An 18561-nucleotide genomic window follows, 5' to 3' on the forward strand; every position below is an offset into this window, starting at 1 on the left:
ACCTGCACCCAGCAGCCCTTCAGCTCAGCGCAGATGACCCGCACTGTGGTCTTTTCATTCACTCTTTTGCTCTTTGCTTTTGCATTCACTCCCCAGTGACTCGAATCACTTACTGATGCTTCAGCACTCTCTTCTCTTATACAGTGTCTCGGTCTCTACTTGTCACTGAGCTCTTTGTTTTATCTCCTTTAGGAGAGCAGAATGAAGGCTACTAGGCCAAGACGTGAAGTTGACATATATTCTAATGACTACACAGTATTTGGGATACTAGTCCAGTGGGATTTTCTCTCTCTCATCTGTTTATGATGCTTCTTTTATTCTCCTTTTTTTACGTTTTATCTTGTTTGCGAAAAACTAGGCTAAATTACGTTTGTAGACTCTTGGTTGTTGGCAGCGGGATTGCCAACTTTGAGCAGACATGGAAACAAGAAATATAATGGCTTTAATTGTTTTCAACTCTATAATTAGCTTCAGCCCTATCATCAGCATTGTAACTTTTCCATCCTCCCCACTTTCTTTGTTTTTGTCTCTTTTTCTTTGCACTCTAGTTACGGCATCTTCTGGGAGGCTTAGCATTTAGCGGTAGCAGCATGGGGTCATTTCTCCTTGACTAGCTGATATCGTGCTTCAAAGGCACATGCACGGTCAGCCTCATCACTAATGGAAGACTTATGATCTGAGGGGATATTAGATGAAATTGGCTTATGAGGTTGAAGTCAATATTAAGCCCATGGTCCACTGATGACATTTATCTTCAGGATCCCTTTTCTAGCCCTTGTTCTTCTCTTTTTACATTTTTTTAACCGACTTATTTCTGTCTTTTTTTTTTTTTTTTTTAACCAATGTTGCCATCTTCCAAAGTTTAATTTGACCCTTTTCACATTTTTTTTCCTTCTCTCTCCTCTCTATCACTTCTCTTATTCTATCACGTTCTCGTCACTTCATTTTCATTAGTTCATCTACCCAACTCTTTTCCACTCTCAGGCTAACCTTTCCCCTCATCCTTCCCTTCTGTGTGTGTGTGTGTGTGTGTGTGTGTGGTGTGTGTGTGGTGTGTGTGTGGTGTGTGTGGTGTGTGTGGTGTGTGTGGTGTGTGTGTGGTGTGTGTGGTGTGTGTGTGGTGTGTGTGTGTGTGTGTGTGTGTGTGTGTGTGTGTGTGTGTGTGTCCCTTCATTTGAGGGTTGCTAATCAGATGAGGCAGAAGCCCGCCTGCCTACATCCTCTTGTTTAGATACTGCTGGCATGAACGCACACAAGTGCACTTTAACACACACACATACAAATACATATTGTATTGGCACATTAACATGCCACATAGATACCAAGGTATGTGTGGGTTATATCAAGAGGCCAGTCTGTGGTTTTTCAAAGAAATGAAGCTGTAAAGTCTTTCTTTTCATTTCCGCTCTGCCCTCAGCACCATAGCCCTATACCCTAGAGAGCTAAAGAGTATTATTGCCCTTTGACCACGCATGCATGATAGATTAACCCTTTAGGTACATTTATGTGTTTATCTGCTCCCATTTAGCAACAGGAAAGATGGATGGATCTCATTCTGCAGAAAGGAATGATGAACAATAGTTTTAATTTTAGCGCAGAAGAAGTGTTTGTGTGCTGAAAGTTCATTCTTAAGTGTCACGGCTCGCACCCTACAATTTATAGTGCAGTGGTGATGTTGTCGCAGCATGTTGCCGTAACAACAAATCAGTGTTCAAAACACCCTGCATCTGTGTGTAATAAAATGCGCAACTTGTTCGCAGGCTACTGTCGTGCAGCAATCCAGAGGGTTTAACTAAGAAGAAAGTCTCCATATGGTTGTTCATGGCTCAGTGCAGATTCAGAGATGCCGGGCTATCCCCCCCCACCCCCCCCACTTCGCTAACATCATGCATGTGGGTGTGTTTCTGTGTGTATCGTGTGCCTCCGCAGACCTATTACTGCAATCTCATGCAAGTGTGCATGCTGAGATACTGTATGTGTGCAGTACAACATGCTTTTCATCAGAGCGGGGTGGGGAAATATTTTTTAATGAGGTGATAAGCACCAGCTGTCCATTATGATACGACAGAATCAAATGGTATGATAGCAGCACATTAACACAGTAACACACGCTGAGTGTACAAATGAGAACCATCCTTCAAACACCAAGCTGCACAGCTCATGCATGATCTTGAAACACCCCACTTCAAGGTTCAAAGTTCAACTTATTCATTTAAGAAAGCATTACAATTACAGTTCTCCTGCACTTATCAACCAACTCAGATTTAAAAAAAGATGTAATTTTTTTTTTTTTTTAAACACACTACACTTTGAATGAATGTTAAAATATAAATACACAGAGGATAAGAAAAATGGAACGTAAACCTGGCATCAAGAGGTCTATTTCAGAGAGAATGGCAGGATCTTATTTATTTCTTCTAGGATATACGGATCTATAACATTATCCAAAGGTCCACTGGTCCATACATTCTGCATCTAGAGGAAAACGTTTTACATAATCCCACAGAACATTTCGGAAAACTGCTCATAGACTGACTACGCATGGATTCAGACCAAAAACAGCCCTGTGATAGAACAACACATGCAGGGGCTGTGTTGGTGGAGACATATTGTTCACGGTACCATTGAGACAATGGAATACAATCCAGTAAGGTGACAGATTAATGTTTTCAAATGAACTCAAAAAGAGCTTCAGTTTTCAAATGGATTTGCATCATACAGTCCAAGTAGACAGAGACGGGTGACAAATGAAAGTATTAAAAAAACACCATGAAGTGTCCTAAGAAAGGTGTTGGGTGACTGTGAGCCTCCATCACAGCTTCAAAGGTCCCTGCCATAGACTTGCCAAGTCCATTAACTCTACTGGAGGGATGAACACCATCTTTCAAAAGTTAAGTCATTTGGTGTTTAATTGTTCGTGGTGTCTCACCTGGTGGGACCAGAAGTCTCCTATAGTGTTTCAGTTGGGTTGAGATCTGGTGACTGCGTAGTTCATAGGATATTTTAACATCACTTTCATCATTATCAAACTATTCAGGCACTGGGGGTGTGAATCACCAGAGGCCTCACGATACGATATCATCACGATACTTATGTCACGATACGATATTTTAAACATATTGCAATATTCTGCGATATATTGCAATTTATTACCTTTTTTCTTCAACTTCAAATTTTTCCCAATTTTAAATGATGTCCCCAAAAGGAAACTTTGTCAACATATGTTTTATCTAAAGAGATACATTTCTCTGTTTGTTCATCTTACTTGAATTGTATTGCTGCAAAATGGGATTGTCAAGCAGACAAACTGACCAGCACATATATAATAATAGATTGATACTTGGCGTCTGTGTATCGATACAGTATTGCCACGGAAAATATCGTGATACTATGCTGTATCGATTTTTTTCTTCCCACCCCTATCAGGCACCCTCCACGGCCTGCAGGAAGCATCTGCATTTGTTATGTTTCTCCACTAATTTATTCAAGTTGTTCCTTTCATTTCTCAGCTGTCTGTATGTCTTGGCAGTTATACATGGCTTAACTTTGAGAAACCTGCTGTTTCCCTGACACTTTCTGTCCGTCTCTCTCTCTCTCTAACTCTCTCTCTCACGCTCTCTCTCTTGCTCTCTCTCTCTCTCTCTCTCTCTCTCTCTCTCTCTCTCTCTCTCTCTCTCTCTCTCTCTCTCTCTCTCTCTCTCTCTCTCTCTCTCTCTCTCATATATAACTGTTCTTTTGCAGTTATCTAACAAGTGGGAGCTTTGCTATTTTCTGATCTGTTCCCCGCCTTAATGTCAGTCTTTGTTTGACAGAGAACTATACTTAAGTTCCAGGCTTTTATCAAGCAACAAGTCTTGGTAACCATATCTTAAACAGTACTTTTGTACATACTATACCTGAAGCTGTCATTACAGGAAAAAGCCTTGGAGCTTATACATGAATCTGGTTTTCAAGATGAAAATAAGTGGGACATTTTTTTGGGGCATTTTAGGCCTTTATTTTTATAGGACAGCTGAAGACATGAATGGGGAGAGAGAGGGGGAATGGCATGCAGCAAAGGGCTGCAGGTCAGAGTCGAGCCCGCGGCTGCTGCGTCGAGGAGTAAACCTCTATATATGTGTGCGCGCGCTCTTCCAGGTGAGCTACCCAGGTGCCCACTTTCTACCGCTTAATTCACCAAGTTTATGGATAGTATAATTATCAAATATCTTCTCCTCTTTCTTCCCCATGATTGATTTGACTATTGTATGTTTGTTTAGCTCCCTGTTCTCCTTCACACCTTTCTCCCCTGGCCCTGCCATTGGTGTGTACATGTTTGAGAGCTGACAGGGAGCCTCTCTCTTCCCCTCAAGCTGCCATACAGTACAGGGGCAAACAAAGTGAAGTGAGATACACAAGAGCTGACAGCTACTTAGCTCTCCTGCCTCTCTCTCTTTGATTCCCTCTCCCTCACTCTTCCTGTTTCAGCCTCTCATCCTGTCTCTGTTCTTATCTGTTGTCTCTCCACCGCATTGTTTGTCAGTCTTACTGTTCTGCTGTCTTTATCTGTCCTTCACCTTCTCTCTCTTTCTCTCTCTCGGTCTCCCTCTACCCAGACTCACTCCTATTGCTCCCCAGTCAACACAAATCCCACTAGTGTCTGTACATCTACAGGCTTGAGGCTGTGGGTGTAGGCTACACTGCACTGTCTTTCCCATTTTAAAGCTCCTGACAGACGCATAACACAAATAAAAATCTAAACTAAGCCATTGTAGTGGTTTTACCTGCTCTGCTTAAAAATCCCATTGATTTAGCTTCACCTTGGGGCAGCATTTTTCCTTTTTTTCCTTTTTATAAAGGCCACTTCTTCAGTGTTTGAACTGGAAATGTGAGATAAAACCACAGATGTTGTTTTTTGGTGGATTTAGTTTCATCACTTTTTCATCATCCTCACTGTGGACCTGACTCTGACTGCTATTTGAGTTGTATAGCTTGGTGCTATACAAACAAGCCTGTGTGTGTGTGTGTGTGTGTGTGTGTTTACCAGTGGTGGGTGAGGGTCTATTGCTGATGTCATGTCAGTGAGATGTGATGTCATACTCTGTTTAATAGTGCTGCCGACAGCTAAACATAGGCTACAACCTGCCAAATACAACATAAATCTATGTGCATCAAGAACCTATGTGTTTGTATGCACTCAGAAAGGTCACTCACTCACAGGTATGCACATGTTCTTTTCAGGCCGCACACTCGCACATGTTCACTCTATTGATTTCCTGTCAGCGTTGGGTGTGTGAGTGTGTTTACATCTGGATGTGCTACCGCAGCGCAAGTGCATAATTAGTTGTAATTTGATTCAAGAGAGCTTGAAGTGCAGATAGAGGTCAGTCGTACCTCCTTTTCCCTGAAAGAGAGCGGTTGAGCGATGGTAGAGATAGAATAGGAAGTGAGTCAGAATGAGAGACAGATTGATGCAGTAGGTTTCATTTGACACTCCCACTTTTAACTGCTATACCTCAAGGAAGAAAAGCAGATGTTTGCCGCTTAGTCTTTCTTCTTTTTCTGCTCCATCTGTCAGTGGAAGATGCAGCCTACTCTCTCCACTTATCTCTGTCCCTTCAATTCTCCCTCCACCACTCTCGACAATCTCTCTCTGTCTCCCGAATGTTTTTTCCTGTGTTGCTTTAACATCAACCACACCCTTCATTTTCCCTCCTCTCCCTCTGTATATTTTAGCCTTTCTTCCTCCACTCTCCATCTTTCTCTCTGCAGGGTGGGAGGATGTGTAGGCACCAGTGTCGGTGTGACTTCAGCTGCTGCTGAAGATCAGCACTCTTTAAAGCTGCAGCTCCCAGCATTTGCATCTAGAGTATTAAGAGCATGGGAGAGACAGTGAGAATATTACATTTTTGAGTGTGGTGTCATGTGGTAACCACAGTATAATTTAAAGGATAATTCTGGCTTATCACAACTTGGGTCATATTTTCATAGTTTTGGCCACCATTCTGTGGTAACGTATGTCTGCAGGCAGCTGTTTTCAGCGAAAAAGCTCCGATAAACCCACGGCACACTATCTGCTCCTACCAAACAGCAGACAGACAATGTTAGCGACTAGCTGATAAACATAGTGCAGCATTTAGGAGCTAAATAGCCAGATATGTAACCCAGGAGTTGATGGAGAACAAAACAGAGCTACAAGGAGAGTAAATATTGGGCTCAATATTTGCCTTGTGGACAGAAATATAACTCCACATGAATGCTAATGTTGCTCTGTATCTTCTGGATGTCTAAATAGGCAACACATTGGCCATATCAGCCTTATAAGATATACCATTGTTGTGTTTAGAATTTGTTGCTGGTGAAGATGATGAATTATCCTTCACACTTGACTTGTTTGGTTCAGTCTGTTTATTTACAGACATAAAAACACTGGAGTTGAATTCTGGTGGAACCTCAACAGGCTTTCTCTTGTCCTCCAGGGAGAGCTGGCGTCAAATTGCTTCCCATTGAAATATGAGCTGGTTTGTTTTTGGCAAGAATGCCATTCAAGTCAGTCACAGGAAGTGTCCCTTATGCCATTCAGTGTCCCTACCTCACTGGCTGTGATTAGCTATCCTCGGGCATACAAGAGATGGACTACAGGAAAGTGACAGGGGATTAGAAAGGAGGATTGGGATAAAGATGGCCACAGTCTGTTTTAGTTGCTTAAGAAATTGTACAAACCACTTCAAAATAGTCACTGCTTGATACAGAAGAGGGAGAAAATGACAAATGTATGCAGGTGACAAAAAACACCCTCAAGAGGATTATAATAATCATGTCATCTCAACTTCATCAGTGGGCTATCTAATGCATGCTCTTAACTTACCCTAACACACACACACACACACACACACACAGTCAGATTAATGCCTGGGAATGAGGTAAGGTTTAGCGCACTGACCTATATTTCTATTTAATCTGAGTCATTTATGATTTCTCCTGCTCAGGCCAGTAGGACAGACTGACTTTTGCTTTTGTTGCTCTGTTATCCTGCACTTTATGACTGGAGCAAAAGCTGGTGTTACTTTAGCAGGTAATAATGGTAATGAAAAAGCTAATAAAAGTGTTACTTTTTTCCATGTTGAATGTGTTCCGCACTTTATTTAGAAAGTGTAATTGACAAACTCAGTGTGTGTAATACCTGGCTGTGTGTGTAACCTGCACAACTTGTATTTATTTTTTGAGTTCTTCATGCATCAGATACAGTACTCTAGGTATAAAAACGTCACATCTTTGATTCAGAGGCAATGCTGAAATGAGACTGAGCCCTGAGCTGCACTTTTTTTTTTTTTTTTATCATGCAGCCATTTCAAAAAAGTAATAACATTCTTCAGAAAAACTCTGCTTTCAGAGCTTCTGCTCCAGCAGCGTGATTTGAGCGAAGGGTTATTGTTGCCAGTGAGCGGTTATGTGACGGCTGCTAGGTTGCTATCTCAACACACACAAAGGTCGCGAAAGGAACCTGGCGGCCGGCAATGGAGAAAGCAAAATGAAAGCCGTTCCTCCTGGGTGATTCCGTGGGCCATGGCTTTTGTCTACACTGCCTATCAGACCTCTATGTCTGCACATGTGTGTGTGTGTGTGTGTGTGTGTGTGTGTGTTTTAGTCTTTCTCTGTGTGCACTAACTTCAAGGCCTTCTCAGCGCCGCTACTTTCAACCGTCTGCTTACTCTCTTCTCCCGCTGCCGACCCCTGTTGATTCCCCTGCTTTAAAATGCATGATGCCACTTCCCAGCATTCCAAGCTCAACCAGAGAAATAACCTTTTGCAGATGCATACGAGTGCACAAACACACACTGGCTTAATCTGTCTCCAGCTTACACTAAAGCTGTCAGATACCTCTCCTGCTCTGTCACACTCAAGTGATTTTGTGTGTTTTTGTGCCTGCAAGCGTGCCTCATATATGCATAAACACGTCTTTGTGGTTTTCTTACTGTACCGGATCCCTAAAAAAGTCCTTGTGTGTTATTAACCACATTTACAGATTCACGGCCTTGAATCCATGAGGCGGTGGGACACTTACAGTATTTTGGCATGACGTGGAGGCATTTCAGCCCCTTTTACCTCACCACATAGAAAGATAAATGCCTGAATCCTTTGGTTAGGAACAGAGTGCACATGAAGTTGGCTAAGACAAAACATAGCAGGGCTGGTTTTGGTCTGAGTGGGAATGTTTTAGTCACATTGCTGGAATAAAGAGCACTTTTGGTTTGGCAAATGCTGTTCTGACAGTGTTATGCTTTTGGATGGGGGACATGCAGAACTCAGAATGTGCAGCATGAGGAAGTAAAGAGGTTTATTGGTGTAGGTAACTTTCAGTTCTGTGCGTTACGTGCTCTTTAGAGTGTTCACCTTGTAAATGTGTAAGAAACAGGATGAAAACGAGCATTGCTTCCCCATTCTGGATATCACTCTTCTTCGGAATCAACTCATAAAGCGTTTTTTTTTAATCTTGCAAATCTGTGTTTGCATGTGTGTCTGAACATGTTTCATAATGCTCACACGTATATTCCCACGCACAAATTAGATATTCATGATCCTTACTTTTGGCAGCAATGGAGGCCAGTGCATCACCATCAGTTGCTGTGTTGTCTAATTAGCATATTAATGAAATAAATGCTATCTAATTAACATGTGGGAGGGGATTATCCACGTGAATCATTGTCAGAGCAGTTGTAGAGAAGAGAGGATCAAACTAATGAAGTTAAAAAGCACATTAACGAGCGCTTTGAATTAAATTTGCCATGTTGTTTTATGCAAAAAAGCTGTGTTGTCTTCATGCGTCTTTAATGTTTTTTTTTACTTTTATGTAAAAAATGTGAGTCTAACAGCAACATAATATTAAGCTTTGATCACCGGCAGTATACCTACCTCATTCAGTCGTCTCTTTTTTTGAAGGAGGGGTAGTGTTCTGCGTACTGCTCTTCTAAAGGGCTTAGACAGAGTGACGAGCAAACGAAATGTAACGAAGTTTGACAGGCCTTGACTCCAAGTGGCAGCCTAAAACACATGCAAGCCTAATCCGAGCCAGTAGGCTTTCTAGGGATCTCGACTTGCTGAGCAGAATGCACTTGCAAACTACCAAAACACATAAAGTCCTCATGGATTAAGGCGAGTTGGAAGTGCATTAAAGGGATCGAAATGTGACCTCTGACTTCAAGATCCCATGTGGACACAGTCGCTGTCAGTTAAACCTCTGGTGTCGACGATGTCGTATACGACACCAGATTACACGTTTTATGTCATATTCAATATCTCCAGATCAGTATAGTAAAGACTTACTTTTTTTTTATTAGAAGAAGAGAAATTTAAAGAGGTCTTCTATGCGATCGTAGTTCTTTTTTAGAGGTTTCTTAATCCAGCCTGGAATTACAGTGTCTTTGTACAATAAATCCATTTTGATGAATCCATAAATCACGTTACGTAATCTCCAATATCTCTGCAACGCTTCAAGATAGCGTCGTTTTGATTGTTTAGTATGGATGCTAACATCTGGGCCTTTGCAAAGAGGGCTTCTGAGAGAAAACTAGACTTCTACATCTCCTCCTGGCTCTTGTTTTTAGGCTTTAGAAAATTGAGCCTGTGACGGGAGACATTGGCCAATCACGTCATTTCAGACAGAGAGCGAGAGAGCGTTCCAATTGGCTGTTCTGCGCATGCATATGTCCATGCGACAGAGAGTGGAGAGGGAGAGCTGCAGGAGGACGTCCTACTCTGGCGTTTCCTTGCTTTCTTCCCACTGCAGCTTTAATTAACTTTTTCACTGTTGTGATCAAAGTCGAATTGTATATTCAGTAAGTCAATGTTATTTAAAAATGGGGTGAGTACTTGATAAAGAATGATTTTAACGGCACTATTATACGCTACACCAGGGGTCACCAACCTTTTTAATACTGAGAGCTACTTCATGGGTACAGAGTCATACGAAGGGCTACCAGTTTGATACGCTCTTCTGAAATAACAAATTTGCTCAGTTTGCCTTTAGTTATATATGATTATTAATGATTAATGATAGTCATCTATGTGAAGACACTGATCATGTTAATGATTTCTTACAATAATTATCAACAATGACTTAACAAGGTTGGAAACAGATAATATCAATATTCAATTTTCATTTTTAGAACAGGCCTGAGGACTACTCATGTGGTCCTTGGGGGCTACCTGGTGCCCGCGGGCACTGTGTTGGTGACCCCTGCGCTACACTATTGTTAGTGAATATAATGTTGAGCTTTTCACCTTCCGTCCAAAGTGACGTTGTGATGGAGATTGGTGCTGCCATGTTAGCCCCATGAAGACCCAGTGACACGCTGCATCAGTGTTAAACTACCAGCTCTCCACCAGAGACCCTCTGAATTGGGGTTTCGACTCTATATTTTGCTCTCTGTTCCACTGTTGATGCTTTTGTCAGTTTCCTCGCTTCTCTTGTTTTCTCTTAAGAAGCTTGACTATATAGTATATAGTTTTTCCCTGCATCAGTCTGTGATACTCTGTTGTTGTGTTTCTTTTTGTTTACCCATGTGTACATGGTTCTTCCAGATTGCCATCTTTGTGTAATGTCTAGTTTGGAATGATGGTCTGCTCAAGAATAGCAGCATCCTCGCCATGACCCAGTTAGCAGGTGTCACATAGAAACCTAGTGTTTTGGTGTGTCAGAAAGGATCAGAGTTTGCCTTTTGGTGGCTGAAATGCTGATCATTGGACGCCATCTGAAAACTGGGTCTAACAAGTTCAATAGACAGGAAATGTTTGTCTGTGTTCATGTCATATCTGAGCATCAGCACGTCTGCTTTTGATTTGCTTATGCAATTGGATATTCATGCACCAGTGGCATCCACTTAAGCATGCTATGTTTGTGTGTGCGGTATGTGTATGCGTTGGTCCGTTTATAGGATTTCTGCGGCAGCCGTGTGGCATCTTTCTCTCCGTGTGTACTCGCTGTTCTCTTTTTCGGGCATAATAGTACACATCCTGCAATTCCCAGCAAATGGGACAACGCAACAACAAATCAATTCCCTCAAGTGTAAGCATCTTTCCTCTGTCCCCAGTTCATCATTTGGCGGTTAGCCAGCCCAAGAGTTGACAGACAGATCGCCTGAGGCAGACGGATGACAGGCAGTTAGAGACAGATGGACAGACAGCAGCTGGCTTTTGGATTGACAGGCAGGAAGCTTTCATTTCACAGCAGAAAAAAAGGCGACTCGAATGACTTGAACTGAATAATTTAGTTGACTGCAGCTGGAAGAGTCACTTGGATAATTCATGCATTGGGCACACTTTATGAGTGTGAGTGTGTTTGCTGTGATTGCCTCTGTGTGTGTGTGAGTGATTGGGCTTTGAAAGTACAAAAAGTAGGCAAGTTTTGCATTTCTCTATGTGTGTGCACCAAGCGGTTGGTCTTTGAATGAATTACAAAGTCAGATGTGCACTTGTGACAAATCCCTTGTAAAGATAGTGTGTATGCAGCTCGAGGGATAACAAGGAGTTGGCGAAGCTTCAGCATAAAATGCAGAAAGACACAGACTCACACACACACACACACACACTCACACTCACACTCACACACACACACAGAGTTACAGACAGCACAGAGTGTTTAGCTGCTGTTTGATTTCATCAGCAGACTTGATCTCAATGTCAACATGAGAGAGTGGGTGGAAAGATAATTCAACTGAATCCTCTCTTGGGTAGTGGGCTACTCTGTCAGGAAAAAAAAAACATAAATAAAAACACCTGGCAGTCAACCTCTGATTTGTTGCTGATATTTTTCTTTAAGTGCAGCGTAGTTTATTCGTAAAGTTTTTTGTTTTTTTTTGTGTGTGCCAATTTTCATTAAAAAACACCCACATTTTTTACAAGGTTGGACTATTAAAATTGATTTTTAAACTTTAATTTCCAGCACATCAAAAAGTTGTATTACTGTTGCAAGATGCCGCTACAGTAAATGAGCTCCGTGTTCAGAAAATGGTTGCGCTATAGAAAGTAAATGAAAAATACGGAAGAAAATGATGATGTGCACCAGAATCCCTCTATATTTAATAATATTTGCACTTCAAAATGTATTTTCAAATAGATCTTTGTGACTTTTTGGATTCACTGAACGTTAAATGAGTGTGTTCTCACGTTCAGCACCCATATGTGTTCAGCAGTCCATGAACCATTATACCTGTGTGTCCACAATGTTTGTGCTCGGGGTGAAACCCGCTGTGTCTTTAAATTGGCCTGGATTAAATATAATCCCTGCGTTCAGGGACACTGGACGAGCCCCAGAAGGCAGAATCAGATGAAATTCCCTCTAAACACTATTTGTAGCAGGATCCCTCTCAGTTCTGCAGGGAGTGGACTCTTGTTATACGTTTCCACTCCATGTCCCAGTGAAGTTGTCTTTTTCCTCTGCGTGTGTGTGTGTCCATGTGTGAATGCATGTCTGTGTTTGCTTGCATACATACATCGCAGTTTGAATGGGCTACTTGTGTGAATTTGCTGCCTGTGTAAGAGTATGAGAAGACATTTCTACAGTTTGTGTGTGTGGATGGATCTGTCAGCGTTTGCGTTTCTGTTTATATATGAACATCCGTGTGTAGTGGTTGACGTGTGTGTGCAGTACATGCAGGTTTAAGAGTGTGTGTGTGTGTGTGTGTGTGTGTGTGTGTGTGTTGTGTGGGTGTGTGTCAGGTTTCTGCAGTGAGCGAGTCAGTGGGACACAGCTCTGTTTTAAAGAACTGGTTGAAGAGCTGTCAACTGACACTCACTTCTGATGGCTATTACACTCTCAAAGTGCAAAGTACCGCTCACTGCTAATGGACCATCAGCATCTTCAGTAAGTAAGAAGGTAGTCCTTACTTATTCTACTTTTATATTTCAGGCTTTGCCTCAATATTGTTTCAAAACATGTACAAACTAAAATCTTAACAGTATCCAAACTCACATTATATCATGCAATTATTTCTCTATGGTATAACAGTATTTTAAGCTCTGTGCTTGCTTTGCTTGAATTTAAACTTGGCCCTTTTTACGCACCTCCATCTGTTACATGCATAATTTTTATTCTCTCTGCTTCCTTACTTTTCCTTAAAGGGATACTCTCTCAGCGATTTTAGTATTGCACTTTTATGGGACTCACAGGAAACAGATTACGAAAATAAATGGAATGGAAGAATGGTGTTGCAGAAATATCCTGTCTTTTAGTCCCTAGTGTGGGTCAAGCTTCAAAAACCCTGCATTCTTCCCCAAATGGCTCTATTAGTTCCCTTTATCAGATCCACCAAGTCTGGTAAATAGCCATGTCTTGCAACCTCACTCCCACAGTTTGTATCACAGGCTTTCTGTTATAAATGATTTAGTCTTCAAGCCCAAACCGAGACAACCCTGACCACATCACCAGAGGTTATTTTTTCAGACTTTAAAAACATGCCCCTTTAAGTCCATCCCTATATCTGCTCCCTTATCTATTTTGATTTTGATATTTGATTTGGAAAATGTGTAAAAACGTGACATGTCTGTATATTTGACTCCTGGAGCATAACCTGGGTCAACTCTCAGAGCTTTCATCATATAAACATGGTTTCAGTAATTGGCCGTTTCAGGTCTGTACAACGTGGTAGAGATGTTATTTTATCACCTGTGCGTCTCTGAGTAGTGAAAGAATCACTACAGTAGTCCAAGGTGAATCAAAAACAGGCATGTCCTTCTATCGCTGCATCACAGCAAATGATTTATGACCCCGGAGTGTTCAGGACTGAGTGGGTGGTGTTACTGAACATGTGCCCATGGTCAGATTGCTGTAACAGTCCTTCCAGACCTTCCAAAAGTTAATGTTTTCAGTCTTTCTCTTTATGGTTGCACTTGTTTGAAAGGTTCGGTCTTCAAATGATAGTTTTTGAATACAAATTCAACTTCATATATTCTGTATGGCACAACATATATTTATGTAAGTTTGTTTGGTGTATGAGTTTGTGCAGAAACACAACAGAGATATCTTATTATTTATATAAGCTTTTATTTCACCTACACAGATTATTGATTGCACCTCCACTCTGAGTGTTATTTTCCAGAAAGATTTTGTTTTGAATCGCTCCTGAATCGGACCTTTTCCTCACTCTGCATAACTAAACTCAAATGTTAAAATAACTCACGTGGGTGTTTTATGCCTCTTTTTCTTGCAGTGCTGGTCAGTTTCCGAGGGACTGTCCAGCATGGCCTCCCGCTGGAAATCGGAGACACGGTGCAGATCCTGGAGAAATGTGAAGGTACAGTACAGTGCACACGGTACACACTTAGTATGTATGTTTAGGGTTAGACGCTTTCTGTGAGAAACAAAAATAGGAAAATAGGAAAATGAAACCGAATAGTACATGTAAGGAAAGCAATTGCTTTACATTGCGCATGAGTAGTGAAGTGAACACATGTACTTACAAACTTCCAAATATATTAGGGAACACTTCCTCTTTTTATTAAATATAGGCCTACAGATCAAGGGAATCCACGTGAAAGCTGTTATACTCTTGGTTTTACCCTATTAAATTTATTACAATAATTGGTAAAGGCATGCACACACTGACTGAGCTGCATGTGTACATGCACACACACTCCCACTGATCCACAGATCTATGCAGGCAACCAGAAACAGACCCATTACTTGGCAATGACTTGCACAGACAAACACACACTTAGATGTGTGTTTGTTGATCAAATACAAAAAGTTAACCTTGGATATATGACACTTCTCTTATATCTTTTTAAGTGATATCGTGGTGCAGTGTGCACACCAAATGAGTAGCATCATGTCTGTGATGATGAATGCCTGTGGACATTCATGTTTCCTGCACCACAGAACTGGCTGCATTTCCCACCTTCCTGCCCACGCTGAGTCTGTTTTTCTCCTCTACTTTCTTTCTCTTCTACGCTTTCTCTTTTGCTGTCTGTTATGTCTCCGTCTTTTGCTCTGTATTCTCTTTCCCTCTTTCTCTGGCCTTTCTTTTTTAATTTCCAGAATGATATGTAATCACCTAACCACAGCAAAGCCACATTCTCATGCACACCTTAGCACAAATAAGCAGCCATGCACAAACACATACACACCTCGCTCTTCCAGAGCTCTTGACACCCTTCTGTTTCACTTCCTGTTGGGAGACACACTCACACCGAGAGAGTCAGCCAGTCAGCTAGTCGAGCAGTCAGTCGTGCAGCTAGCCAGTCAGAGGGTTGTGACATAGCGGTAAAAGGCCCAGAGGAAGTAGACAAAAGCACAGCCAGCGGAATGCTTGGCCCAGAAGGGAGGAACGTAATCAAAATCCTGCCAGCAAGCAGGGGCTGAGAGATGGGCTGCTGACAGCAGAGGAGACAGACTAATGGGTCTGCCTCATGTTGATACTGTTGACACTTCAAAACACAGGAGCTTATCATGTGAAAGTGTCTTTGCTGACATGTGGCTCCTGTGTGTTAAGGCACTGCCTCAGTTATTGATTTTTGACTTGGCACCTCAATGGCTCTTTCGTGAACTTTTATTAAGTTCCTGACAGCATGTAATACATTTGAGTGCACAGTCAAGTATGATGTAAAACAGGGGTTTCTAACCTGTTTTATCTAATGTACCCCCACAGCCCATTCAGAAGAGCTCAAGTACCCCTCCATAGATACCACCTAATGTTTCATGTTCCAAATGTGTTAATTTCAAAGGATTTTAAAAGTGGATGTTAGTTTGTTCATTTATTTGCTCGCTTGTTAAGGTTTTTCGCTTTCTAAATCACAACATGAGGGGTTCTGGTGTCACAACTGTTTCAGGTTGGTTGAGGTGTGAACTGTACAGTCAGCCTATTGTAGCAGGGAGCTTACTTATTGTCCATTTTCAAAAGATCAGCATCATATTTTTTTTCAAATTAGCTGAGCTACTTCAATCTATACATACTCCCTGGCAAATGCATGTCTTGCTGCCCTTCACTGGTATATAACTTTGCAGAAATATATCACCGTGCTTGACCTCAGCTACTGGAAAAATGACTCATCTGGCAAGTACTGAGCATGTGTTCCACAGTGCGGACCCAGACAAATTATTTAACACTATTCTGACCATACATGCCTGAAACAAATCAGGGAGAAAATACTACCTAAGTCACAGATGTTCTAGCGACACCCAACAGTGATTATAATAATCTAATGCATTTACATTTGAGCTATTTAGCTAATGCTCTTATCTAGAGGGACTTACAATGACTGCAACATTGGGATGAGCTTAAACCGTCAGTCTGGAAAAGAGCATCAGCTCAAAGCCTCCCATATTCATGTATTAGATTGTTTCTATCAGTGCTGGGATTTGCAAAATCATCAAGCACATTCTCAATTTGGCTTGAGCCCAGATTGAAGTGTTTAATGGCGTGAGAAGAGTACGAATGTATGCAAGCCACAGCTTCTTCACCTTTTTTTTTCTGTCCCTGCTTTTTGTTCACACTTGTTCTGAAAATAGTCATAGTGAGGTTAACAGGGTCTTTAGTGGCTTTGTTTCTTCACTCTGCTGTGCATTAGCCTGTGGTCAGTGCAAACACAGTTTGCTAAAAAACAACAACCAACAAGTTACCGCAATGCACTCGAGTGCTTCTATGACATATGAAAAAATCTAAAATGGTGGTGGTGGAAATTTTTATTGACAGTGGAAAGTTATTCAGTTGGCGGTGAGATACCCAGTCAGCAATCCGTTTATGTCTCCGGAATAAAAGTAAATGTCTAGTAGGCTTATGTACATACTGCTGTCAGAAGGATTTGATCATTGTCATTAAATCACACACACAATCTCTCTCTCTCTCTCTCTCTCTCTCTCTCTCTCTCTCTCTCTCTCTCTCTCTCTCTCTCTCTCTCTCTCTCTCTCTCACACACTCACACACTCACACACACACACACACACTTTCACACGCACACGCACACACACACACACACACACACACACACACACACACACACACACACACACACACACACACACACACACACACACTTTCACACATCTTCTCCTCTTAAAAGTATAGTATCCCACATATCTCCACCTTATCTCCCTGTATGCCCAGCAGTCCAAGCCAGATATAACGATTTTAAGGTGTATTATTCATAGTGATGTGCTGGAAATGAACATGGTGCTTTGTCTCTGCAGGCTGGTTCCGAGGATTCATCCTGAAGAATCCAAATATCAAGGTGAGCGTGTGGGTGCGTATGTTTTGCTCGTCTTTGGGTTGCCTATAACTCATTTGTACCCTCATTCAAATGTTAAAAGTGTCCCCCAGGCTTATCATTGTTAGCCTCAATTAGCACTTTCACCAGCTGAGATGACAACTCTCAGTGGCAGATTAACTCTTGTGTGGTAAAGGTGCTCAGCATGTTGGTAACATAAGCGACATGTGTTCAGCTGCTGTCCCTGTATCCATTAAGTGTTAAAGGTCGTACACACCTATGGTCCACACAGGTGTTTTGAATTGTTTTACCCGATTAGAGCAGAACTGTGTGGGGATGTGCGGACGGCCCTCTCACTCCTTTTAGTTTTGTTGCACCTGTTAGAGTGGGATCTCTTTATGACAGATATCATGGCGTGCCATAGCAGGAAATGGAATAATGGCTACCTTCCACTAGCACTGGCGTGGCTTATTCGGACAGTTAGATAGAATGGAACCATCGTTTGTGCTTTTATTTACCAGCTATGGCAATTCCAAATGTCAGCAACGAAAAAGGTCTATTTGTAGCACTGTTTAACTTCAACCTCAACATAAGTCTAATGGAAACTAGACTCACAAAAGCAACTCTGATAATAGGCTATTGTTCACAGAAGACATAAGTTTATAAACAAATCAGTTATATACAGTTTTAATAATAATTTCTTAATTAATTTCTTTTAATTAATTCTGGTTTAATATAATTCTATTGGTGCTGCATATAGTTAGCGTCCTATAAATGATAGCTAAAGTTTAAACTCACATTATGATTGGTGACAGTAGTATTGTGATACAAATAGTTGGACAAAAAAAAAATGAGTCAAGTTGATGACAGCTCTAATATCTAAAATATAACACCATTTGACACTATTATTTTTTTTACTTTGTCTGCTTATAGTTTGAAAATAAAAACCCAAGCTGACAGTAATAGATGTGGCTTTTAAAAGCTCTTGTGCAGGAGAACATGTGATAACATAAACCAAGTTGGGAGTAAAGTGTTAGGTGTGTGTTCAGAGTCTCTGTCTGTGCGAGTGTGTTGCATTTATCCTCAGATACTTAAACATAAGTTCTGCTTTGATCTCCCCAAGTCAATAGGGAGCAACTTGCGGTTTATTAGCGTCAAACACACACACACACACACACACACACACACACACACACACACACACACACACGTTTCATCGTTTTTGTCTCTTAAATCCCAATGCTACTTGCTTTAATTTCTTTGTCTACTACTCTCTCCCTCCGCTCTACTTATTTTAACCCATAAACACACTTAGCACTGTATTGATATGTGCATCATATTAGCCACATGCTAACAGAATGACTTGCTGAGCATTTTTAGGGA

The 18561-nt window shown here is 41.4% G+C and overlaps 1 protein-coding gene across 5 annotated transcripts in view; it reads left to right on the forward strand.

Moving 5' to 3' along the window:
- dock4b (dedicator of cytokinesis 4b) overlaps window positions 1-18561 on the forward strand; it is a 117267-nt gene that overhangs the window by 18167 nt on the left and 80539 nt on the right. For all 5 annotated transcript variants that reach the window (XM_031284794.2, XM_031284797.2, XM_031284798.2 and 2 more), the window contains exons 2-3: window positions 14187-14270; window positions 17162-17202. In XM_031284794.2, the coding sequence (XP_031140654.1) occupies window positions 14187-14270; window positions 17162-17202 (125 nt within the window). The remainder of the gene's footprint in view (window positions 1-14186; window positions 14271-17161; window positions 17203-18561) is intronic.

This window comes from Sander lucioperca, chromosome 20 (genome assembly GCF_008315115.2).
Source record: "Sander lucioperca isolate FBNREF2018 chromosome 20, SLUC_FBN_1.2, whole genome shotgun sequence".
Taxonomy (NCBI): Eukaryota; Metazoa; Chordata; class Actinopteri; order Perciformes; family Percidae; genus Sander; species Sander lucioperca.